Source organism: Solenopsis invicta, chromosome 5, assembly GCF_016802725.1.
Source record: "Solenopsis invicta isolate M01_SB chromosome 5, UNIL_Sinv_3.0, whole genome shotgun sequence".
Classification (NCBI taxonomy): Eukaryota; Metazoa; Arthropoda; class Insecta; order Hymenoptera; family Formicidae; genus Solenopsis; species Solenopsis invicta.
In genome coordinates, this window is record NC_052668.1 from 15513754 (window position 1) to 15539777 (window position 26024).

General features: G+C 34.4%; 2 protein-coding genes across 8 annotated transcripts in view; both read right to left on the reverse strand.

The window, feature by feature from the left end:
• LOC105198556 (signal-induced proliferation-associated 1-like protein 2) overlaps positions 1-25277 on the reverse strand; it is an 86403-nt gene extending 61126 nt beyond the window's left edge. For all 3 annotated transcript variants that reach the window (XM_039449533.1, XM_039449532.1, XM_039449530.1), the window contains exon 1: positions 23896-25277. The gene's annotated coding sequence lies outside the window, so the exon portion shown is untranslated. The remainder of the gene's footprint in view (positions 1-23895) is intronic.
• Positions 11355-13865, reverse strand: LOC120357837 (uncharacterized protein DDB_G0285291-like). 5 transcript variants are annotated; one of them, XM_039449544.1, is made up of 3 exons: positions 12799-13865; positions 12643-12706; positions 11355-11877 (listed from the first exon to the last, which is right to left on the reverse strand). In XM_039449544.1, the coding sequence occupies exons 2-3, from the start codon at positions 12677-12679 to the stop codon at positions 11651-11653; spliced, it is 264 nt and encodes an 87-aa protein (XP_039305478.1). In that variant the 5' UTR covers positions 12680-12706; positions 12799-13865; the 3' UTR covers positions 11355-11650. The 5 variants fall into 5 exon arrangements, with proteins under 5 accessions (XP_039305478.1, XP_039305475.1, XP_039305476.1 ...); XM_039449541.1 differs by having other exon boundaries at positions 11355-11967; XM_039449542.1 differs by having other exon boundaries at positions 11355-11592; positions 11833-11967; positions 12643-13865.
• Positions 25278-26024: the final 747 nt, after the last annotated feature.

Here is a 26024-nt window from a genome sequence, read left to right on the forward strand (position 1 = left end):
TTCAAAAGTTCCCTAAAAATTTCAGATTTTTGCGGTAATAAATACTCTGTTATACATATAGGAATATGTTACGGCTGCTGTCTCGGATGTAATACTGTGATCGCGCATGTACTCGAATATATACGATGAGTATCCGCTAATTTTCCGAGTCTAATTGTAAGCCGATATTTCAGGTAGATTAGTGGTCCGGTTCACGTTCCAAGTAACGTTATGTCCCGAACGCGACCTAGAATAAAATTGCGCGAACGCGGGAATATAATCCGCGCAGAATCGTCGGGCGCACGCACGCGGTCACGTGCGTGGCCGGCGCGACGCGGATCCGCGAGGGATCGTGGCGAACGAGCGCACAGCGTGGGGTCTCGTGTGCCAGGTGACGTTGTCGTTGCCTCTGATGATGAGTCGCGCGCATTACGGTGGTGGATGTTTTACAGTTAGCAGCACGTTGCACCGTAACAGTATATTCGTTAATTCTACTTCGTGAATACGAGTCACCGCGCGCCGAGAAGCGACCGATTTGACGTAACGAGAGATAATCTTCGTTTAGCTCAAGTAAGCGACAGATATAAGCTCCAAAAACATACGTGTCCTTTAAAGACTGATTCGAGACGTTAAAAAAATTACTAGAACACTTGGCTACGTGCATACAATTTTACTGCATCTAAAAATTTAGACAGGTACTAATCAGAAAATATAATAATTTTATGTTGTACTATCAAAATAATTATGTAGGGCATCCAAGCATGATAATGTTACTACAAACGGTTTTGACATTCTGGCAACCAAATTAAGCATCCAATACAATTTTTTAAATGATTCAACTTAATTATTTTCATATCTGTAAATTTTCAACAAATTTTTCTCTCTGTACACGCGATTCTTTCCAGGTTACTTGATAAAAATACAAGAATTTTAAGTAAAGATGATGAGAGAGAGAGAGAGAGAGAGAGAGAGAGAGATGCATTTCTCACGAAAAGTAGCTCAATATTATGACGAGATAACTCACCATATTTGGCTTTCACAAGTACGCGTGATGGAAACACGATTTTACAGGGCTATTAGAATTAATCTTGCGTGCTACCTGTTGTTATCTGATGCATATATATTGACTACCTAATGCATATTGTGGTTATGCCTTATATCTTCGATTGAAAACGGAGAAGAGGTTGTCGTCTTTGTTTTTAGATCCGTCGTTTGACTGACTCTCAACTGGAGCGTAAATGGGAACATAACTATAATATGAATCGAGTTTTAAACCATAAAACATTCTACAGTTAACCGCACGCTGCGTTGTAACAGTATATTCGTTGCCTCTTCCTTATGGAGATGATACGTCGTAAATACATTCGATCGGTCGTGCGAAGGAATATAATAATCCAATCGACCTGATGGAAAAAAGACGTGAGAACATTTTCCATTTCCCTTCTTTTTTCGTGAGTTGTTTTTATCTACATTCGCCTACAAGACATTGAACGAGGTATAATAATTCACTGTAATAAATTCTGTTTACGCAATTTTTACACAACTTTTTCCACATAATTTTTTATGTAAATAATAATAACTACGAAAGTAAAATTAAATTATTGTATCTTATTTCTTTCGTTCAAAGTTACACTTTAAATGTGTGTTATGCGTTTCCGAAAAGATTCCGTTCTGACCTGGTGTCTTCAAATAGTCATCGAATATCAATCAATATCAATCAATGGTATCTAACATATGAATCAATGACGTCGTAAATTTATTTTTATCCCACCTTGGTTATGCTCAGGATATGTACATATATAACGGACCTTATCGAATTATTCATATCCGCTCGCCATTCTTGGTCTGGATTCCCGTGTCTTATTGATAAACGCTTGCGTAGTATTATGCAGTTAATAGTCCGTATCCGATGAAAAATAAAATTGCAAACCTATTGATAAAGCTCGATAAGTAAAATAGTGAGCATGCGAAACGAGATGCGGAAGATTTATATAAACGGTCTTATTTAATAAAACACGTGACAACCTCATTTTATTTAGTACGCCTCCCACAATTTAATCGCGATACTCGCGACGTTACTATTTGCGTTTTGATGCCGTATTGCAACATTCGGCCCGCATTACGGAAGATAAAAAAGGTTTGAAATGGCGAAAACTCGATAAACTTTGACTCGTTAATATAGTCATAAAAATAAATTAAATACGAAATTCTTTGTAGGCTATTTACATAATATATTAAACATGTAAAATAAAAAAAGAATCCGATATATAAAAATTGTGACAGATATACAAAAAATAAAAAACAAAGTATTTTTTACTAAATGTAAAATATAAATAAATAAATTGTATAAAGTCGACTGTAACTGATTCTGTAGAAAATTTAACACTCTTAAATTAAAAAAAGAACATCTCAATATCTTTGTTCGTTCTCGAATTATTTCTGCAAAACCTCAGATTTACATCGCGCTAGATCAAGCTGCAACAGCTTCATTTGTTAATATATTATAACTTAACAAATAATTTTTTATTAATATATATAAATATATTTGTTAATGTACAAAAATACATAAATTTATATATGTAAATTCATTTCTATATACAAAATATATAAATAACTATAAATATATTATTAATATAAAAAATATATGAATAATCTACAAAGGATTTTATTTTGAATTTATTCCTATATCTATATATTATCGAGGCCAAGTTTACCGACTTTTCATCCATTTCGAGTCTTTTAGTCTCCCCCTATTGCGCAGACATGGGCATGAAGTTCAATGCCTTTCCGCTTTCTCCCCCTATCTGACATTCCGTCGCATGAATTAAAATATGCACCCCGCAGCGTTTTTCACGCAGCCGTTCGTGCCGGGCGGCGACCGGCGCGATACACGCGTGTTGTTACATTTCTACGAAGGGGGTGGCCGGGCAGCGTATTGCATCTTTTGTCGTCCACGCCACGCTCGTTCGTTCGCGCCATAAACAATGCAGGCCGGCTATGTGAAAGAATGCGGGATCTCTCATCCGGCGAGCGACGCGGGCGTCCCCGAAGAAAAGGGAGACATCCGCCCTTCATGGAACGCTCCCTCAGAAATCTCCATCGCGTGCATTCCTGGGGGGATTCCACGACCTTTTATTGGATTTCTTGAAGAAAGCCGCCATCACCGTTATTGATACGATCGCGGTAGAGGAGCTCGCGTCGTGATTTAAAAAGTAAAAAAAAAAGTATCTAAATCCTACCCTATCAAAAACGTTATTGACAATAACTAAAAATTTGATTAAATAAACATAATTTTCGTAAACTCCTGAATCCAGATCCATCGGATAAAACTTTATTACTGCTTGCAAATAACAAAACAGTTTTGATAAACAATAATCAAGTTTTAATTAAATCGACACCAATTACAAGAAACTTGTTTATTTTGATTCGCGGTAATTTATTATTTTGCAAATACGAGCGATACAATTTTCGCAGTTTAGGTGATCAAATATTTATCTCCAAGTTTCAATATATTTTCAAGATGAATGTAAATTCTTATTCTGATATGCGATTCGGGTATAATTGAAAAATCTCACGTATATTGACAGTCGAATATGATTTATTATACACAGAAAAAACGATTTCTTTGGACTTAATAAATTTTATAGTAGCCAAACCAATTTATTTGGAATGTTCCAAACAAATCAATGTTTGAATCAATAAGTACGATTAATAATAGTGTTATTTTCATCAAATAATAGACGTTTGATTGAAATAACATTTTTATTCAAACAAAAGTTTTATACAAGCATATGTTATTTCAATGAAACAACCTTTTAGTCAAATAAACGAAAACTAATTTTAACGAAATCTTTTTCTCTGTATACAGTATAAAATTGCAGAGAACGCATTCTAAATTCGACGTTTATGTTATTACTCGCCCCATAAAAATCGTTAATATCAAGCCGGGCTATCGCGAGTGTGCGGCGAGAGCGACAATCGCGCGCTCATTAAGCCGCGACGAGGAGCGGAGAGAGCCGGAATGAGAGAGCCGTTGCGAACAACGGCCTCTCGTGAACTACCAGGAGGCCAATCGGTGCTTCCGGCCCTAATTAATTGCGATTGGTCGCCTTTAAAGAACTTGTATCCCGTCCCGCCGGCCTGGAACGCCACGATGGCTCCTAATAACTCAGACAGCAACGAGAGGGGAGGTTTTATCGACGCACGCAGGAAACGGTCCGGTCGCTCTCGTTGCCGCTAGTAGTGGTCGTGAAGATAGACACAATAGGGAATTTCCTTTCCCCTCCCCCTTCCTCGAGATACATTAGGGATTCTCGGAAGGGGAAAAAATGTATCGGGTCAAACAAATGAACGTTGTATCGTTAATTCGTCGTCGAAGCGAACGGTGTTTCTGTGCCAAACGAGTTAAATGCGTTAACGGCGTAATCGTAAAAGCGATACGTCGAGCAAGGTGTACCATGGCAATTAGAGCGTTGTGAAATCGTAATGCAGCGCGAACGACACGAAGGAAAGCTAATTAAACCGTTAACTGCTCCGATTTAAAAATTCGTAATAATTGCAGTAATATATCGTGGGTTTCTCTCTCTCTCTCTCTTTCTCTATTTTATTTTCCGCTTTAAGTTTTTTATTATTTTTATCTTCATTTTTATTGTATTTTTATGTTACCTTTCACTTGTGTTATTTTCTCCGTTTTCATTTATTTACTCTGTGTTACTTCTATTTATTATCATTGCTTTCTTTTGTCTCAACTGTGTTCTCTTGTAGTTTTTCTCTATTTGTTCATAGAGGGCTTGCTCTAGAACGCTAATAAAAGCTTATTCATTCGTACATTCTCTCTCTGCTACAAAAGATATTTTAAAAATGCTTTTCTCGAATACTAAATTTAAAGGCATCGATACACACTCTTTAATAACGAGAGAAATCGTGCACGAAATAAAATTCTAGACTTTATCAATAGAATTCCGCGGTTAATTTAGTTAAAACGTCGCGCGGCAAAAAATCTCGTTGAATTAAGCACCCTATTGAGTCATGACAAATTACCGTAATTCGCCGTAAATGTCCCGAGCTAAATTCCCATACGCGCACAAAGATCGACTCTATCGGTCGTTGATGGCACAATGGACCTCCGAAATTCTTTACCCTCTCTCACAACTTTTCCCGATCTCATTGAAGTCGTTCAAGAGCCATTTAAAAGCCCATGGAGAGAGAGAGAGAGAGAGAGAGAGAACAAGCGCCACTCTTTCTCTCTCACGGTCCTTCCGATTCCCTTCGAATACTTCGTCTTCTTCAAAAGCTCTCCTGCATTTCGTCTACGAGCGGATTTCTTTTTTTTTTATGTGCCTGCCAAACGCGCGCGTAGCAGAAAGAAAGGAGTTCGAGAGGGCTCGCACACTGAAATTCATCTAAAGACAACGACCTTTCCATAGCCCTTTTCTCGTATGCGCGGAGGAAGAGAAGGAGGGGCTCTCACCTACGAACTCGTGGAGAGAAAACGACGGTCCCGGCACACCGTGACGCGACTCGACTCGACTCGACTTGACTTGACTCGACTCCACCTCGCTCGCCAACGTTTATCAAGTCGAGAAGTCAATGCACTCCCCCATGTGCGGCGCGGCCAAAAGCCCGTATCGTACCTACACGGGACGTGTGCCCCACTTTCGCCGCGATGACAGATTCCTTAGTCGATTATACAAGTGTATAAAAACAGAAAGAATATTTGGTAATACAAGTGAAGATACTTTTTTATCAAAAGACGAGAGAAAATAATCTTTCCTTGGAAAAAAAAATAACAGTTTTCAAACCCAAGTCTTGACATGTTTAAAAAATAGAATAGATTAGAAAAAATCTTATTTTTTAAAGATTAATTTCAGATTGACTTTAACAGACATTCGATTTGTGTAGGTGGAGTATAGTTATTGTATTTAATTTTAAAACTTCAGATTATAAAAGAAATTAAATAAAGCAGATCTTTTAATTGAATAGTAAATAATAGAGAAAAAATTATTTTGATTTTTAACAACAAACTACCTTGTTAACCGCAAACTTATTATTAAATATAATAAAGTATTATTATTAAATATACTTTTTATACATTGCTCGAACTTGTATGAATTTTAAAATATAAAGAATGTGATTGAAAGAAATTCTTTCTTTTCTATATAGAAATCTTTACAAAGGTAGAAGAGCTAACACCTCATGTATGTGTATGCATGTGTGTGTGAGGCATCCTATTTAAAGACGATCCATTTCTGAAGATACAACATGCGCGTGAAACCGGCTTAAGTCGTCGCAGAACATTGGATGACTCTCGGCTGCAGGTATATATGTTCCCAATGTCTTGCCACGGGATGCACCGTAAGATACGCATTAATTGGAGAATCGGCCGGAATTTACGCGTGGCCGCGCGCGTTGTGCGTGCCTCATGCGTGTCGCTGCGAGGCGATCTCGTGACTTGCCCAAGTTGTTACAGAGAAGAGATCGCAAGCTGTGTGTGCATTCTCCATCTATTCGATGCCATGCCGATACGTTTGCGAGATTTGTGACGATCACGGAACGATAGATGCCGAGAGAATTGATCAGACTGCCGTCGACCACGAAAGCAAAAATGTCTTTCCGGAGTTAGCTATAAATCGAGCTTTATGATAATTTATTACGTCTAATGAATTGTTACACAAGGTTAGAGATTTTATTACATAAATAAATCATTTATTATTAGAATATATATTATTTTAATCAAAACTTGACTCACAATATTTTCAATAAATTTAATTAATTTCCTTTTATAATAATAAAAATATTAAAGGACAAATTGATTTTTATTTTATATTTTAATCTTAATAAAATTTTCAAAGTACAAATAACGGAGAGCAGTAACCTTTATATATTTTTAAGTAAGCTGTACTTTAATATTTTTAGTCTACGAATTAATGAGATGTTGAATTAAGCATTAAATGTAAAAAAAATTACAATTTAAATTAATTCCATCAGATTATTATTTGATCCAAAAATAGAATATGCATAAATCACTGTGCACTGAGTGCAGATGCCAGATAATAAATAGCAGTTCGTGCTTCTATAAACATGAAAATATATAGATTACATCGCAACCTTGAGACGGGGCATCGAAATCGATTAGGCACGCAGCTGCATCGAAAAATTCACCTCTATTAAGCTGGACCCCCCACCAGCGAAAATCGAGTTCGCACTAGGTCAAAAATTTAGTACTTTTTAGGTGCTAATTTAGTACTCTAGTCCGAATTTTGGTGCTCAAACCGTTTAGCAGTAATTAAAAAAAAATGGGGGGGGGGTGCAGCTTAATGGCAAGCTGGATCCCCCAATAATAAAAAAAATATATACAGTGGTCACAAACACAAAATAAGTACACTAGAATTTAGTGCTAATTTAGTGCTCAAAGAAACCCCTAAAAAAAATTAAAAATTAATAATTGTTTAAAAAAACATCACTATAAACCCAGCGCAGCATTGCGATCATGGAGAACAATACCTACAGACCACTAAATTTGTATGTTTTCGGTAGTAAAATAACATGGAAAACGAAAATAATCATAATACAACAGGATTCAAAGTTATTAATATAATAATAACTATTAATTCCTGTCCAATAGTGCAAAAAATCAATTATCAGATTGTCGAATTTGACGCTTGTAAAAATTATATACTAAAATGTTATTTAGACATCGAAGTATCAAAATATATCAATTTTAAATTAAGTGCTCACTGCAAATTGCTGAAAAATAAATTGTTTATGCGCGGAGAGCACGCGCCGCACACTAACTTTACTCTCCAGATCGTCAGAAAATTTGGTGCTCGTAAAAAATCTTATATCAAAATGTTCCTTAGACATCGTAGTATTATAATAAATTAATTGCGACTTTGGTGCTCGATGCCAACTGCTGAAAAATAAATTGTTTATGCGCGGAAAGCACGCGCCGCGCTCTAACTTTACTCTCCAGATCGTCAGAAAATTTGGTGCTCGTAAAAATCTTATATCAAAATGTTCCTTAGACATCGTAGTATTATAATAAATTAATTGCGACTTTGATGCTCGATGTCACTTGCTGAAAAATAAATTGTTTATGCGCGGAGAGCACGTGCCGCGCACTAACTTTACTCTTCTGATCCACAGAGAATTTGGTGCTCGTAAAAATCTTATATCAAAATGTTCCTTAGACATCGTAGTATTATAATAAATTAATTGCGACTTTGGTGCTCGATGCCAACTGCTGAAAAATAAATTGTTTATGCGCGGAGAGCACGCGCCGCGCATTAACTTTACTCTCCAGATCGTCAGAAAATTTGGTGCTCGTAAAAATCTTATATCAAAATGTTCCTTAGACATCGTAGTATTATAATAAATTAATTGCGACTTTGATGCTCGATGTCACTTGCTGAAAAATAAATTGTTTATGCGCGGAGAGCACGCGCCGCGCACTAACTTTACTTTTCTGATCCACAGAGAATTTGGTGCTCGTAAAAATCTTATATTAAAATGTTTTTTTTTGTAACTTGCAAAACTTTTTTCTATATTTATTTAAAAAAATTAATGTTAAGATGACAAACGTAGAATGTTATTAATTTATTTTTTCTACGTAATTCTACGTTTATTTATTCAATTTTTCTTCTTCATGTGTAACTGCATTGTGTGTGGAATGTCGTGCGTATTTGGACGTCACCGTCACGGTGTAGTGGAGAAACATACACATTTACGTATTCTTCTATGGTTATAATGGCCGATTGTGTTATAAGAATGTGTAATAGTAATTGTGACCATGTATGTAACTATATTAATGCGTTTTACGACTCTTCTTTTGTTACCTGAGCGGCTCCCCCTTATTCCCCCTCACAACGAAAGGTCTAACATTTGCCTTTTATGGCCAAATAACTTTCACTTTTTTTTCTACCGAGGTTCTGTACTGATTTTTTTATCCTTTCATTTTTCCTTCTCTTTCCTTAAAAATTTCGAATTTTGCCGTTTAGTTTATCAGTCTTTTCATGAAATTTCCTCGGTTAGTTGAACAGTCTTTTCGTGACCGTGGTTGAGAGAAGACTTTCTTTGCATTTGCTCGCTACTGTCGAGAGATCGTTCTCTTGCTGGATTAATTAATTTTAAATCACCTGCAAAACAAACTAGACATTCAACGGACATTCAAGATATTGGTCACTACACTGCCATTAGTTACCGACGTGGTAAATGGATAAAATATGACGATTGTAAAGAACCAGAACAAATTTTAAATGATAATTATATTTCTAGTCCACATATTATTTTATATATTGCACAGTAATTTCATAAAAAGAACATTAATATTTTCAAGAATTTATTTACAATTAAAAAAATTTTTTTCTTTTTTTAAAAAGTTATATATAGTATAATAACTTCGAAAATTATGTATTATATTGGAATTTTTAAAAATTATATATTATGTTAAAATGCGTTCGCGCAATGATCATATGAGAGCGTGAACGATTGATCATATAGTAAGTATACAGCAATATATATTGTATATATTTGTAATACAATAAAAACATTAATATTTACAAGAATTTTTTACAATTAAAAAAATTTTTTTCTTTTTTTAAAAAGTCAAATATAGTATAATAACTTTGAAAATTATGTATTATATTATATTAGAATTTTTAAGAAGTATGTATTATGTTAAAATGCGTTCGCGCAATGATCATGTGAATTTGTGAACTGCATTAGTTATTACCTTATTTCTGTTTTTATCATTTTTTATAAATTAGCGTTCGCGTAATACTCACAAGTGAAATTCATGTCATGAACTGCAATTGTTACTACTATGTAAATCATAATTGTATAGAGAAGAGAGAACTGTAGTAACATTTATAATTAAAAGGGTTCTAGATAAGAGTGCTGAATCACTCAGTAATATACAAAATGATCAGCAATCTTCTACAGATGCTTAATATATATAAGCGTTCGCGTGATGACTGTATAGGAGCGTGAACTGCCATTTACTTGCTTATTTTGTATAGATTTGTATCTGTATATATTTTATATATATATATACACACACACACACACACACAAAATTCTGTATATAACAGTAAAATAAAGTACAAATAAATAAGTATATCTGTTTATGAACATTTTATTATTAAGATCACCTTACCATTATTCTTTCTATTGATAGATAATATCTTGCAATTATGAGTTATTGTAATCTTATGTTAAATTATATATATATATATATATATATATATATATATAATATATATATATATATACATATATATATATATACATATATATATATATATATATATACTATGTTATATTATATATATACATACATTGAAGCTTGAATGATTAGATTCGTCAAAGTGTCGTTTGACAGATTTTAGATTCAAAGTAATAAAATAGTTATTATTTAAGATGTGATTTATAAAAAATCTAATGCACTGCATAATCGGTGGAAGGAAAAAAGCGGTTGTAATATAGCTAGCCATAAAAATAATAAAAAAAATATTAGTTTAGTTTAGAAGAAACACAATACTTTGTTACTTAACAAAGTTAAAATTATATATTTTTAATTTTTCATTGTTTAGAATTTTCCAACGTTCAGAAACTTTAGAAATACCATTAGAAATTTCATTACAAATATAATTTTCTCTGTTTAACATTAAACAACAAGCATAAAATAATGTCTCTAATGTTTCTGAACGGCGTCCTTTAAAATGACTATCAATTTATGAAAGAAATATTCTGATATAAAAATTTCGCTTAAAAAATGATATTAACAAAATTCCATGTTATTATTTTAACATTGTATAACTCAAAATGTGTACAGCCAAGTAAAAACTTAAATATAAAAAAATACACAAATGTACGTACATTTGTGTGATAATACACTCAAGTTTAAGAATAATAAAGAAGTATGTGTAATTAAAAGTATACCTTGAAAAAATTTAGAAGTGCTCAAAAGTAAAAATGCTTTACAACAAATGTTAATTATTATGTATTGGCATATTAGCATCACTAAAAAACGGCGAACTACTAAACGAATAACTTCATAAGCAATTGTTAGAATTCATCACTTAACGGAGACAATAGAGGTAACTGTAATGTCCACAGTAGCCATAATACTTTCTTTTCATCTATTAATAACTTGGTCACAATTTTTGTTAGAAAGCAGGAAGTGAGAGGGTAAGGATTCTGTCAATTAGGCCTAAGATTGGATCAAGATACAATTAAGATTTAAATTGATATAAAAAGAATATATTTATTAAATTATTACATGTATTCCACGCATGCAAAAATATTATTTTAATTTTATAAAATATTATTTAAAAATAAATTATTATCAAAAATTAGACATATTAAAAAAAAAAAAATACAAAATAAAAATGAAAACTACAAAATTTATTAAAATAAAACGTGGAATAAAAAGCAAAGAAATATAATAAAAATAAAATTAATAAAAATGAAAAGTCGTATATTTTTGGTAAATAATTACATTTTGGCCACGACCGCGACCACGGCCACGGCCACGGCCACGGCCACGACCACGACCACGTCCACGATGGACACCTCGTCCACGATATCGATATTGTTCGGCCAGTTGTAGCTGCTGCTGCTGTTGCAGCTGAGGCTGTTGTTGCGGTTGCTGCTGTTGTTGCAGTTGCTGCTGCTAACGCGGCTGCTGCTGATGCGGCAGCTGCTGCTGCTGTTGTTGCAGTTGCTGCTGCTGTTGCAACTGGGGCTGCTGATGCGGTTGCTGCTGCGGCTGCTGTTGCAGTTGATGCCGCTGTTGCGGCTGAGGCTGCTGCAGGGTTTGCTGCTGCTGTTGCGGTTGCTGTCGCTGTTGCTGCTCCAGTTGCAACTGTTCTAATTGCCGCTGTAGTGGCTGTTTCATATCTGTAAGATGTTTTAATTGGCGTCTTTCTTTACATTTTGTTCGAGAGCGCTGTAACGCAGCTCTTCCGGGGCGTCGTTTTGATCGAAATTCTAGAATATATAAAACGAGCAAATAAATTTAAAAATATAACAGAACATATATATATATATATTTTTTACTTATTTATTTAAACTTTTTTTTGTGTGCGTTTGTTTATATATATATATATATATATATATATATATATATATATGTATGTATGTGCACACACACACACACACGCGCGCGCGCGCGAGCGTGTGTGTGTGTGTGTAAATGTTCTGTAATAATTTTAAATTTTATTTGCTCGTTTTATATGTAGAATTTTAACACATTTACACATACATAATATACATATGCATACACACACGCACACCTAAAGTTTTATTAAAATTAGAAAAAAATTAAAACGCGTTACTAAAATTAATTTTCAACATTAGTATTAAATATATTAATCCTTTCACTACTATCCTGGATATTTCATGTCGGACTGATTCTTTCTCAAAAGTACAAGTTTCTCAAAAGTTCAATGGATTATTAAATTATATGCAACATTTTATTATTTTCTAAAATTAAAGTTTAATTTGTTTTAGGAAACAGAAAGTATGTACTTAAATTTTTACAAATTTTTTGAACCATTTAAAATAGGCGAAAAAATGAACAGATTCGAGATATCCAGGATAGTAGAAATAAGCAATTCTTTTGAGTACCTGTGATGAGTACGGTATTATAAGAAATTATATTACCTTGCATTCCATTTCCAGTTAAATTAGACTGCTCCATTATACGGCTTTCTATCTTCGATTTTTTCTAGAATTATAAAATGTTCACAATAAAACGATGTACGCTGTACGATGTACGCATAATGAAAAATTATTGAAAATCATTAATGTCGAACTTACTTATGCTTTTGTCTTCGCTGATCTTGTCTCCACTACGGTCGCGAAATGACTGACAAACTAAAGGTCGAAATTCGAATTTCTCAAGGAAAGCGAAAGAAAAATAGAGGGAGTATATACGAAACAATGTACCAATCTCAAGTTTGTGTAAACAAATAACAATAAAGGTAAGTAAAAGTGACTTTAACGAACAGATTAAACAGTACAGAAATCAATACATGTTTACTTCGGAAAAGAAAAGATACATAAATAACAACCAGATTTAATTTATATAAATTTATAAAATCCATGATCAGTAAACTTATGAAAATACTAGTAAAGTATTAGTTAACAATAAATTATTAGTTAACAGTATTAATGTGTTTAACATTTTGTGTGTTTACATTTTATTTAACACCAAAATGCCGCTCCAAAAATACTAAACGCATTAATATCTTTAACTAACAATTTATTGATTTTATTACTGGTATTTTAATAAGTACACTGATGATAGATTTCATAATTTCACAAATATTGGATCTGACAGTTTAGAAGAATATAAAGTGAATATTCATGTATACTTTCCCTTTCGAAATAAATATGTATTGATTTCTATATCTTCAAACTGTTCGTTAAAAGCCCATTTACTTACTTTTATTGTTAAGAATAGAAAGGTTGATAAAAGATTAAAAAAGTGCAACGCCGTGGCGTAAAGAAAAATGACAAGATAATTGGCCAGATGTAAAATGGCCCAAAAACCGTTTGTACCATGCGAGGAAATAGATCGATGACAAACACAGAAATATTGGGCATTTATGTAACACATCACACAGAAATATACGAGCACAATTTCGTTCTAGCACATATTCTTATAACACATAATAAGGTCAGAATCATACACAAACACATATATGTAACACTGTTTCACCACTGCACTATAACAGTTTGCAGATAGCACTAAATCCTGAAATTGTTTCATCTCGACATTATGATGTCCAAGGAACATTTTGATATAAGATTTTTACGAGCACCAAATTTTCTGACGATCTGGAGAGTAAAGTTAGAGCGTGGCACGTGCTCTCCGCGCATAAACAATTTATTTTTCAGCAAGTGACATCGAGCACCAAAGTCGCAATTAATTTATTATAATACTACGATGTCTAAGGAACATTTTGATATAAGATTTTTACGAGCACCAAATTTTCTGACGATCTGGAGAGTAAAGTTAGAGCGTGGCACGTGCTCTCCGCGCATAAACAATTTATTTTTCAGCAATTTGCAGTGAGCACTTAATTTAAAATTGATATATTTTGATACTTCGATGTCTAAATAACATTTTAGTATATAATTTTTACAAGCGTCAAATTCGACGAACTGATAATTGATTTTTTACACTATTGGACAGGAATTAATAATTATTATTATATTAATAACTTTGAATCCTGTTGTATTATGATTATTTTCGTTTTCCATGTTATTTTACTACCGAAAACATACAAATTTAGTGGTCTGTAGGTATTGTTCTCCAAGATCGCAATGCTGCGCTGGGTTTATAGTGATGTTTTTTTAAACAATTAATTTTTAATTTTTTTTTAAGGGTTTCTTTGAGCACTAAATTAGCACTAAATTCTAGTGTACTTATTTTGTGTTTGTGACCACTGTATATATTTTTTTTATTATGGGGGGTCCAGCTTGCCATTAAGCTGCACCCCCCATTTTTTTTTAATTACTGCTAAACGGTTTGAGCACCAAAATTCAGACTAGAGTACTAAATTAGCATCTAAAAAGCACTAAATTTTTGACCTAGTGCGAACTCGATTTTCGATGGTGGGGGGTCCAGCTTAATAGAGGTGAAAAATTCCGCACGAGACACGCGTTTCGGCATTCTAGGAAGGAACACGATGTCTTTGAAACACGATCGTGCCTGCACGCCATTACGGATCGAAGAAAACGAATCCCCAACTTCGAATCCCAAAGAAGAGTGACGGTGCATCGTGCGCTGCATAAAAAGTGCATCTATACCGATCAGGAAATGCAGTTACACGTCAAGCTTTTTAATGGATTTGATATTACGTGCTGCGTATTTATAGCTCTGAGCTTCCTAAAGTTGTAAAAGTTCAAAATTTGCTGATTAGTACGCAATTTACGATACGGTTCAAGAAAGTGAAGCTTACAAGAAAATGATAGAATTAAATTTCGAATAACAACTTCACAAGAAATCTATGATTTTTTTTCTGTGAAGAATTGAAAAGTGTTTTCTATAACTCGATTATTCAAAAATCAACATTTTTAAAAATACAAAAACATTTTGATTAACATAACGATTCATAAAAAAATCAATTCAATCATACAGGATATATTGAGGTGACTTTAAACATAAGAACATCACATTTTAACGTGACTTTAAGTTTCTAAATAACATTGAAAATGATTTGAGTTATTAAGAAATGCTCTGCATACATCATAATACAATAGATTAGCTGTATCATGCTAATTCTCACTGATCAGTTCTCTTAGAGACTTTTCTCTTAGCATGAATGTCGAACTGTTATACGAATAAATACCGATAGCGGCGATAGCGCCCTGTTACATTTTAACGTTCTCGGATTGCGCAGGATGCGCGTTTCTGCCGTACGAGAGTCATCCATGAGACGACCGGAAGTAGGCGTAATAACGAACTCCCATCGGCCATACGCGTCAAGAATACAATAACTTGTGTGCGTGGGACACAAAAGCCGTTCTCTGTCGGGTACAACATATACGAATTCCGAGAGCTTCTTCCGAACGGGAGGGGCTTATTTCTCTCCTTTTTTCTTTTAGAGATTTCAGAAGCGACGACCCGGCACACATACCAGGTCATTTGAGAGCGACTGCTCGTTAAAAGTTGGCGAACTCAAGGCATTTCCGTTCGGATAATAATTATGCGTCTGTTTCACAATTGTATTAGGAAGTTCGATTTCGTATGTGTACAAATATATAAAAAGAATAAAACTATTGAATGGAAATGTGGATCAGATATGTACTATTCCTTTCTACCTTCTTTCTCGTTTTCTTTATTTTTTTAGCCATATATCTTTGCGTTTTTGTACCATCACGTAACAAACAATTTTGCTAAAATATAGATCTAAAAATAATTATGTTGAATTTAAAAAATTAAAAAATTTATATTGGACGTTTAAGCTAGTTGTTAGAATGTTAAAACTTTTTGTATAATTGAATGTCTTATAACAATAATTTTGATAGTCTTACATAAAATTATTTGCTGATCTATCTAAATTTTTAGATACTAAAATGAAATTTTTCTTCTCATGCAAATTATCATACTTTATTAAAATCAGGATTGGATAAGTAAATATATTTTTTTAGTTAAATTAACTTAAAGTTAATGATTTATAAAATTAATTTAGTTACATGTGCAAAAAACTAACCTAAAAGTTACGTTAGATTAAATTAAGTTAAATTAAAAGTTGCAAAATTATTCATATTAAATTAGAAATTCGTAAGTTTAAAGTCATATTGTTCAAAACTACTATAGTATGGATCGTCAAATTTAATTTAATATTTTGCTTGTAAATTAAGTTTATCAAATAAAAACAAAGAAACATTGTTTTTAATATGGAAATTTTTTTCTTTTACATAGATAAATTTTTAACTTTGGAAAAAATTAATAAATTAAAGTTTTAAAGATAACTAGTTAAAGTTAAAAATTAAATTATTTAAAATTAATTAAATTAAATTAAAAGTTATTAACTTTTAACATTTTAATTAATTATTACCTGGTTAAAATTCACAATCTCTTTTACTGAAAATTCCTAGTTTCCGCAAAACAAATCAGTACTTTCGTCCACAATCTTGATAACTCTACTCCTGATTTAAGCGTCGTAAATTAAGTGACAATTTACAAGATCTTTCCATTGAATTTTGTAGAGTCCGGAAAGGAAACAGCCGACATTTTCCACATTTCGCGTGACACGTGGGTATCGTGGGAGCAAATGGATACTATCTTAAAAGTACCGTAAAAGTACCATGTGTTCCGCACATGTTCGTAGAACGTAATTGCAAAAACCGTCACTCTAACCGACAGACGCGCGCGAAAAGCGCAATTATTTCCTTCATAAGAGCTATTTTTTTTCAGTCACGAGCAACTGTGTATCTTTCATCTTTGACACATAGTGTCAATGTGTGTAGCTTTGAAGTAACAATTTACAGTTCCTTGAAAAGAAACGCGAGATCATCAAAGGCGCGATTCCTTCCTCGATCTCTCGGTCCGACTTGGCATCCACGTGGAAAAACCGGAGATCGGAGTATCGCGGAAGCGATACGTTCATTGACACGCCGAGATCGCGTCACGACGACCTCATTAAAGAGCGATCTCGCAAATAAATTCACGTACGAGCAACGTACGTACGTTCATCGTCCGATGAAGGAGGGCTGCGCGATCGGGCCCCACGATGCGTACGTACATCGTCGCGACCCACGCCGTCCATATATGGACTGCCCACGCGATCGTCCAAGGTATCGATGAGCAATTACGGATTGAGAGGCTGACCTTGGTTCGGCAGGAAAACCGGCGTGAGAACCGGCTGCTCGATCGCCGGTCAATCGAGCCGTGCCTCTCGACAAATTAATTTTCCCCACGCGCGCGGGATTTACAATAGCTATTAAATTTAATTAATTTCAAAAGCGTCATTATGATAAAGGTAGGTATACCAATATGTTTCCGCTAGCTACGTCCAATTGAGAAATGATTTCGCCGAGTATATGTATACAATAAAACTTTCGTTAAAGAGCAACCGCGATTCGCCTACGAATAATCCAACTTGGGAACTTACCGCAACGAGATCACCTAGAAATTTCTTTCCCACGAGCAACGCGACAATGCAAAATTGAGGTCACTCGCTACGTTGCGTAGGAATAGTGGCAAATAAGATCAGTGAGGTTAATCAGATCGGAAAGAAAACGATAAGGTCACCCATTCCGGCGTTAACCCGCGACATTCTTATAAACGTACGACAGGATTGTAGAATTGCTGATTGCTGAATTACCATAAATCCATATGCATCACCTGTTCGATCTGGAAAATAATTAATAGTCGTGTGCGAAGAAGTCAAAGTGTCCCAGAGAATTGTCTTAATCTATGTGTCAAAGAAGTTTCTTTGTAAATAAAAGTATATGCAATCGATAGTTGCTGGAAGAATGAGCTATTTTGTATGTAGCAAGACCTAACTGGAAAAAAAATACTTTTCTTGAAATACTTTAGTTGAAAAATACCTAATATATTTCTCGTATTATATATATAAAAATATTTAAATTCATTTTGTCGTAAGACTTGAATGGCTTGTTTATTCAATGAATTTTATTTTCTTCTGTTAACCGCTTTACTTGTAAAAATTTACGTATTACATTAATGTGTCTCAATATTCGAATAATATAATTTATACCAAAATAAAAAATTCGTCAAAAAATCAAAACATTCATTCCAATACGTTCTAAATATCGAATCGGTTTAGTTAATTTTTTATTGAACTCTCAATTCAAGTATGCGATTCTTTGTTCTCTATAATAATATTTCTAACTGTAACCATCACTGATATCACACGTACAATAATTTTTAACGTTAAAACTATTATCTAAGCCTTTCTTCTATAATTTTTTTAATTCTTTCACTATAGTGTTCGCTCTATTTTTACTCTCGAATTATTCCAACGTAATTCGTGGTTATTTTTTATATGAGTACAAGAGAATTGCCTGAGACGCGGTCCATTTGACGCAACGCGACAAAAAATTCTTGAATCGCGGAGAGAGTGTCATTCGCTAACGATGACGGTGCGACGTTGAAAGTTTAGGTGTGAATACCCTTAATGAGATCTTGACGAGAACAGACGCGAGAACGGGGGATCGTTTACGATCGTCCGTGATCTCGTCGTTGCGTGATTGGGCAATGGCAGGGGTTTTCGACCACGCAACAGCGTCCCACGTGCATCAACGCGTCGCGAGATGCTTAATTCCCCGACGATGATCCGCTAACGATGACGTGGGCGATGTAAAGACGATATCGGTATGTTGGAATGAGAACGGTCGGTGCGTTGCATCCCGTAGAAAGAACGAAACGTATGCATAGTAGAGACTTCAATAGATTTTTATATAAATCCTTTTGCCAGTTAATCTGTAATTACTTACGTAATTCTTTCTACGCAAGAGCTTTTATTCTTCAATTCCAGAGATAGGTAGTAACTAGTTAAAAAGTTAAAAGTTAAATAATATAGTTGAAAACTTTAATTTTAATTTAATTTTGAATAATTTAATTTTTAACTTTAACTTTAACTAAATTAGTTATTGTTGAAACACACAAACTTTAACTTATTAATTTTTTTCCTAAGTTAATAATTTATCTATGTAAAAAGAAAAAACTCTTACATAAGAAACAATATTTCTTTGTTATATATTTCATATAAACTTAATTTATAAATAAAATAAATTTGTTTGGTCTATATTATAATCGTTTTAAGCAATCTAATTTAATATAAACAAGTCTGAATTAACTTTTCAACTTAAGTTAATTTAATCTTAACTTTTGACTTAGTTAATTTGTTGTTCATTAACTTTTAACATAACTAAATTAACTTTATAAGCCACTTATTTTAACTTAATTTAGCTAAAAAATATATTAACTTATCCTGTTCAATTCAAAACGAAAAACAGTCAGTGTACGATCATAGTGAGATTTTACAGTATTGAAAAGCTTTTTCTTGTGTGATTTCTCTAAATATGGTTTCTAATTCTTTGATGCTTTTATTTTTTTTTATAAGTAATTGTAAACCGAGACAATTTTAAAAAGAAAATAATCTTTAAGCGTTAGAAATTTAAGAAAATGCAAAATTTTTAAAAATATCTTGTTACGTGATATATTTAATTATCGAATTTACAACTTGCGTCCGGGTCAATTTGACCTCCACGCGAGTACTTATTGGTTAAGAATGCCAGTGGTTCCGGCTCGAAAATACATATTCAGTATAAGAGATTGTGACGATAAAGTTGCCGCTCATTGTGGCACGTTTGGACAAATGAGATACGTGAGATTATATCGCGGTCATAGAGTACGCAATTCTGCATCCTAATCGTCGTATAATTACGTTTCGCATAATAAATATATTCCCTATTTTTCGTGTGAATTCCTTCTAATTAGCTTTTGAATAAAATATATTCAAAAAAAATCTAATTTCCAGGTTCGTAGTTCCTTCCCCGCCCTTTTCCTCCTCCGCTTTAATTTAAACGCCGCGCCTCGTCGGCCAGATTGACGCCACAGACGTACTTACAATTAGAATTTGATCTTTTACGATGGGCTGTTCGCCACGCCGGTGGGAAATTCCTTTCGGCTCAGGACGCCGAAACGGTATCCGCGATTAGAAAATTAACGCGCTCGGCGCACACACCGGCGCGGCCGGCGGCAACGCGATCGTTACGTAGCGGAGTTGCGTGAAAAGCGGCACGCGATGATCCTATGGTCGAGCACGTAATTCCACGCTGTAATCGCACGTGAGGAAACTCTCCACCTTCCTGATTATCAATCGCGGAGATTAATTATACGAGAGAGAGAGAGAGAGAGAGAGAGAGAGAGGCAGCGAAAGAGGGAGAGTCCCGCACGCCAGGAATGTGACTAACTTATACCCATCGTCATCATATGTCGACCTTGTCGATTACCGGCCTCGCGCCGCATTAATGATCGCGAATCATTATCGCGAATCATGTCGCGCGCGGCGAGAGGGAAGGGGAATGGAGAAGGGAGTGAAGGGACCTACGCTCGTTTCGCTCGTTTTAATTATACCCGCGCGACCCAATTACACCGCGCCGGGCGCTTAATTGCAACGACTTCCGACCGATATCGACCGGCATATTTCGCATTTTCCGCAATGCTTTCTTCGCTCAATCGATGCTCTTTCTTCGTTCGCAAGTATCAGAATTTACCGCGAACTACGTTGTTTCGTCAGGCAACACGCATGTCCAAAATCCAGACGTACAACGCACAGAGGGGAAAAAATAAAAGCAAGCACGGTCAAAATTAATATAAGTACTGCAATCACTAATTAATATTTAATAATAAAATAAATTAAAGTATACATTTAAATCATATATATCCAAATATGAATCATTTGTAGATACCAAAATTTAAATAAAAAATAAATATAAAAACTAATAATTAAATTATTAAATTAAATCGAGAATTAAATTAAATTAAAAATATATCAAATATTGCCCGGTCACAGAAAAAGGTCTGCAGACAAAAGTTAAAAAATCTATTGAAAGAGATATTAAAGTATTATTTAAAAAAAAATGATTACTTTGAATTTCAAGAATATTCTTAATTTAAAATCTCTTTCTAAAGCCTCTTGAAATATTCTGACAACTTCTTCTTAAAGCTTTTTTAAATAAATCTGAAGGCTTAAAAAATTAAAAATATCCCTGAGAAATCTAACATAATTTTCTTTTAGTATCTCCTCCAATAGATTTTTCAAATTTTATCTAGATTTTTCTGACAATAGGTAATTGATATATTTTTAACTATTGTTAGTGATATTTATTATTAAAAATTTTTGTTAATATCTGCAATATAATTTCTATTTTACGTAATTTACATGTTTTTTATGATTTACATGGGTATTTTAACTTATTATTAAATATTGATTAGATAATAATACATTACAATATTAGGTTTGATTATGTCTTTTTGTCTTCTTCCAACTGTGCGGCGTCTTAAAGACATCATCATTAAAGAGCTTATATTGTTTATATGAAAAAGATTCGTGTAAACATAAAGTAAATAATCCATATAGATCCACGTAATCTTGAAATCAGGGTTGGGCAGTAACTAATTAAAAAATTAAAAGTTAAATAACGAAATTAGAAAGTTAATAACTTTTGATTTAACTTGGTTAATTTTAAATAATTTAATTTTTAACTTCAACCGGCCATTTTTTAAACAGAAATTTTAATTTGTATTTTTTTTCTTACGTTAAAAAACATTCTAAAAAGAAAAATACGTTCCTTCATGAAAAACAATATTTCTTTGTTATTTCAGATAATAACTTATATAAACTTGACTTGCAAATAAAATTTGTTTCATGATCCATATAATTGTTTTGAGTAATTTAGCTTTTAAAAATTACGACTTTCTAATTTAGTATGAATAATGCTTTTCAAAAAATTAACTTTTAATTTAATTAAAGTTAATCTAATCTTAATGTAACTTTTAATTAAATTAGGTTCGTTCACTTTTAACATAACTACTTTCATTCAAGCTATTTTAATTTTAATTTAATTGAATAAAAAAGAATATATAAAGCTCAACTCTGCTTGAAATGTACGGCATAACTCTGTTTTCAACAGTGTATCATCCGGGTTACATTAGTCGAGTGTCATATGCCTGTTTTTTTTTTCCCGTTGACACGACTTTTTATCGAGGGACGAAAAAAAGGAAGATACCTCCCGGCGATTGTTTCGCACGACGATTATTCCGGGGCTTGGGGAAACTCGGCTTTTACTTTGTAATTTCGATACGCGCACGATACTCGTCACGGTTATTCTCTAATCCGTCTGATTCCTCATGAGGGAACCATCATTTAGCCTCTGCCGCGCAAGGGTATAATTAAGTACACGTAATAAGCGTAATCGGTGCCAGAAACGGCCGGGGCACTTTGTTCCTGGCCCATTCTCACATATACATACATATAATCGTAGGTAACAATAACGATTAGATATAAAATGTTGATACGAATGCTTCCGCCTTCGTCGATGCGTCAGCGTGATTTAACGCGGGTAACGTTATCAGTTCTAACGAGTACGATTATCGATATCTATCTCTTATCGGTCATCCTATCCGATATTCCGGCGTCGATCGCGCGTCAACGAGTGCAAATTCAAGAAATGTTGCATGTATCAAGGAGTTTACTTTCTCAACTTCCAATAAAGTCAAATTTCTTTTTAATCTTAAATCATTCTTTGTAATTTTTTTAATGCTTTAACTTTTTTACAAAAATTTGAAATCCGACCCATCAGATTTCTTAACGAAATGATCATTCCAGAGGCTCATAATTATTTTTCTTGTTTTCATTTGTTTTACAGAATTTTAGGGCACTACTATAACTGACTATAACTGGAAAGGTATGCTTGAGAGCAGTTCTAGTAAAAGTTAATTTAAATAAGTGAACAAACAATTTTAAAAATTATTTTTTTCAATAATCAATAAAACATGTTATTTTTATATATATATCAATTTATTTATTATTCTTTCTAAAAAAACCTCAGAAATTAATAATTTTTCTGCATCAACAAGGTAACTCCTTAACACATTTTTTTATAAATAAGGAAATGTATTCTTCTTTTTTACAATATCTTTCGAAACTACAATAAGAGTATATTCTCTGTAACTTCTGAACAATAACATTTCATGCACAGAAAAAAAATAATATTAAATCAAATTCATTGTTTCATATATAAGAATATAAAGCTTTCTTGAAAAAATTTAATAATCTTATTAAACAGATATAATTTATTTATATATAAAGAAACAAAATTTTAATTCTGGCAAAAAAATTTTATAATCTTGCTCACCTTAGCGGAAAAAATTTACAAAATTCTATATAAATTTAAGAAATGCTACAAAAAAAATTTTTTTAATTGTATATTTTTGAGATTTCTATAAAATTTCTCGGTAAAATTACAACGAATTCTATACATTCAATATTCTATACATTCAATATTCTATACATTTTGAATTTACTTTGACAAAAAAATTTCTATGAATAATTACAAAGTTATATTAAAAATAGAAATTATTAGTTTTTTTCATAAAAATATTTTTTCTTAGCTACATATCTATTTAACTATTAAAATTAACAAAAGCGTTTCCAATTCTATTTCCATTTTGATAGAATTTTGTAGAATTTTTTCCGCCAGGATATACATGAAACAATGAATTATTGATTTGATACTACTATTTTTTCTGTCCGCAGGCCACGTTTTATTTGGTTTCTGCAACAGTATCTCGTTATAATTGAACGTAGCCAGTGCGGTGTAATGTTCAGTATTCAAAAGCTCAAATACAAATATATAAATGGGACTCACGTTTTCAGGCTGGGACGAACGCCTCTGCCGCGGCACACAGAAGAGCGGCACGCCGCTTTCCCGCTTCCTCTCCAATATAGCGGCTTCCGGTTCCTCTTTGAAGCACCAAGACGCAACGTCGGCCGCGTGACACTCCTCTTGCTTCCTTGCTCTGCCTTATCCACCTCGCGTTCTTTCTTCTTTTCTTTCTCTCTCTCACAAATCACTAACCTAGCGATCACTCACGGCTTCGATCACTTTTCTCTATTTCCACGCTCGATTCGGCACGCGCGCGTCACAAGTCACCTTTCTCTCTCTTTCTCGCTTGTTCGTTCAATCCTCTCAATCGATTGTTTCGATTCACGGCCACTCTCTAGTTACGAACATAAACAAATACTACGAACGTACACGCGAGACGTATGCACTCGCGGGAATACACACGTCGAAGGAGGCACGCGGACAGAGTATATGCCCTCGTCGACTTCGAGATTCGATCTCTCACTCGCGTTCGTCGTCGATCCGACGCTGAAGGAGACACGCAGACGGAGTATATGCTCTCGTAAACTTCGGGATTCGATCTCTCACTCGCGTTCGTCGTCGATTCCACGAGATCCGACCGGCACGGCGATGAACTCCTTTGTTTATCGCCGCCCGCCTGGACTCCAAGCGACTTCGCGCTGAAGTTGGCCACGCACTCGAGTCAAATCGAATGCGTAACAGACGCTCGCATTCCTCGTTCCCCTTCGATCTCTCTTCACTCACGTCCGTCGTCGATCTCACGCGATCCGGCCGGCACGGCGACGAACTCCTTTGTTTATCGCCGCCCGCCTGGACACACCAAGTGACTTCGCGCTGAAGTTGGCCGCGCACTCGAGTCAAATTGAACGCGTAACCGACGCTCGCATTCCTCGTTTCCCTTCGCTCCTTCTCTTCCTTCCCTTCTCCCTCCCTCCTACCGTTTCACCGCGCGGCGAGTTTTCCGTAACTTCGTGTAGAAGTTAAAGGATAGCGTGACGTCGATCACACGCAAGAAACGATCGCGAGGAAAGATCTCGCGCGAGCGACGGCGATCCACAATGGCGAGAGGTTGCGCTCCGCGGAACGACTGCGCTCCCTGGCGAACCAGTCGTCGCCGCCGCTCCGCTGCTACCCCCACCACGCCTACTCCCGCCGTAGTATTCGCTCTTTCTCTCTCTCTCTCTCTCTCTCTCTCTCTCTCTCTCTCGCTCGCTCGCTCGTTGGTCGGCTCCTACGCGGCGCGAGCTTCAGGCGACGCGTGTCCACGCCGTAGTGTTCCATGCTGCTCCATTGCTCGGGCGCTTCTTAGAATACAGAAGATGCGAGTGAACGATGCTAACACAATGGGCCCCGTTGTTTCTCTTCTTTCTTCACGCTTTCGACATCTGAAAAAAGGGGGAAAAATGAAGGAAAGAAGAAAAAGGATTCGTTCGCGCCGCGAGGAAAACTACGATCGTGCGGAGATTCACCTGACGAGTCTGTCGCGCGCGTTCGTATCATCGACGCGATATTGTCGTATCTGCGTATAGAACAATTTTTATCTGCGACTCTTATCGATATACGCGCTTTTTGAAGCGACATTCGCTCTCGATAATTTAAAATTGCAGTTTAAAGCGATGTTGTCGTTTGTTTTACCGACAAAAATACCATTTTATCAAACAAGTTAGGTCTGCGTACAATAGAGAAATATTAAAATTTCAGAACCAGTTTTCTTAATGAATATTAAACGTAACACAACGGATACGAATAAAACGCAAGACATAAATGTATCGTACAAAATGCAACATAACTTATTATTTATCTGTAATGTTCACTGAGGAAACTGATTCTAAAATTTTGATTCCTATTTCTAATATCTAATATTGCTCTATTGTATGCAAAGCCTTTATACTTTATAATTACATAGTTTCACAGAATTCATTATAATGTATTTGGCACAATTAAATTACACATGCTAATGTATATAGCTTTGGTCTATCTTTTACCAAAAACAAAAAAAAATTAAAAAATTATAGGCTTAGATTATAAATTTTATTCCAAGATTCAAATTCGTAATTAAAAACAGTCACATCCTACGTCAATCAAATGCTTCTTTATTAAATGCAACATTGACAACACGTCCTGTATATTAC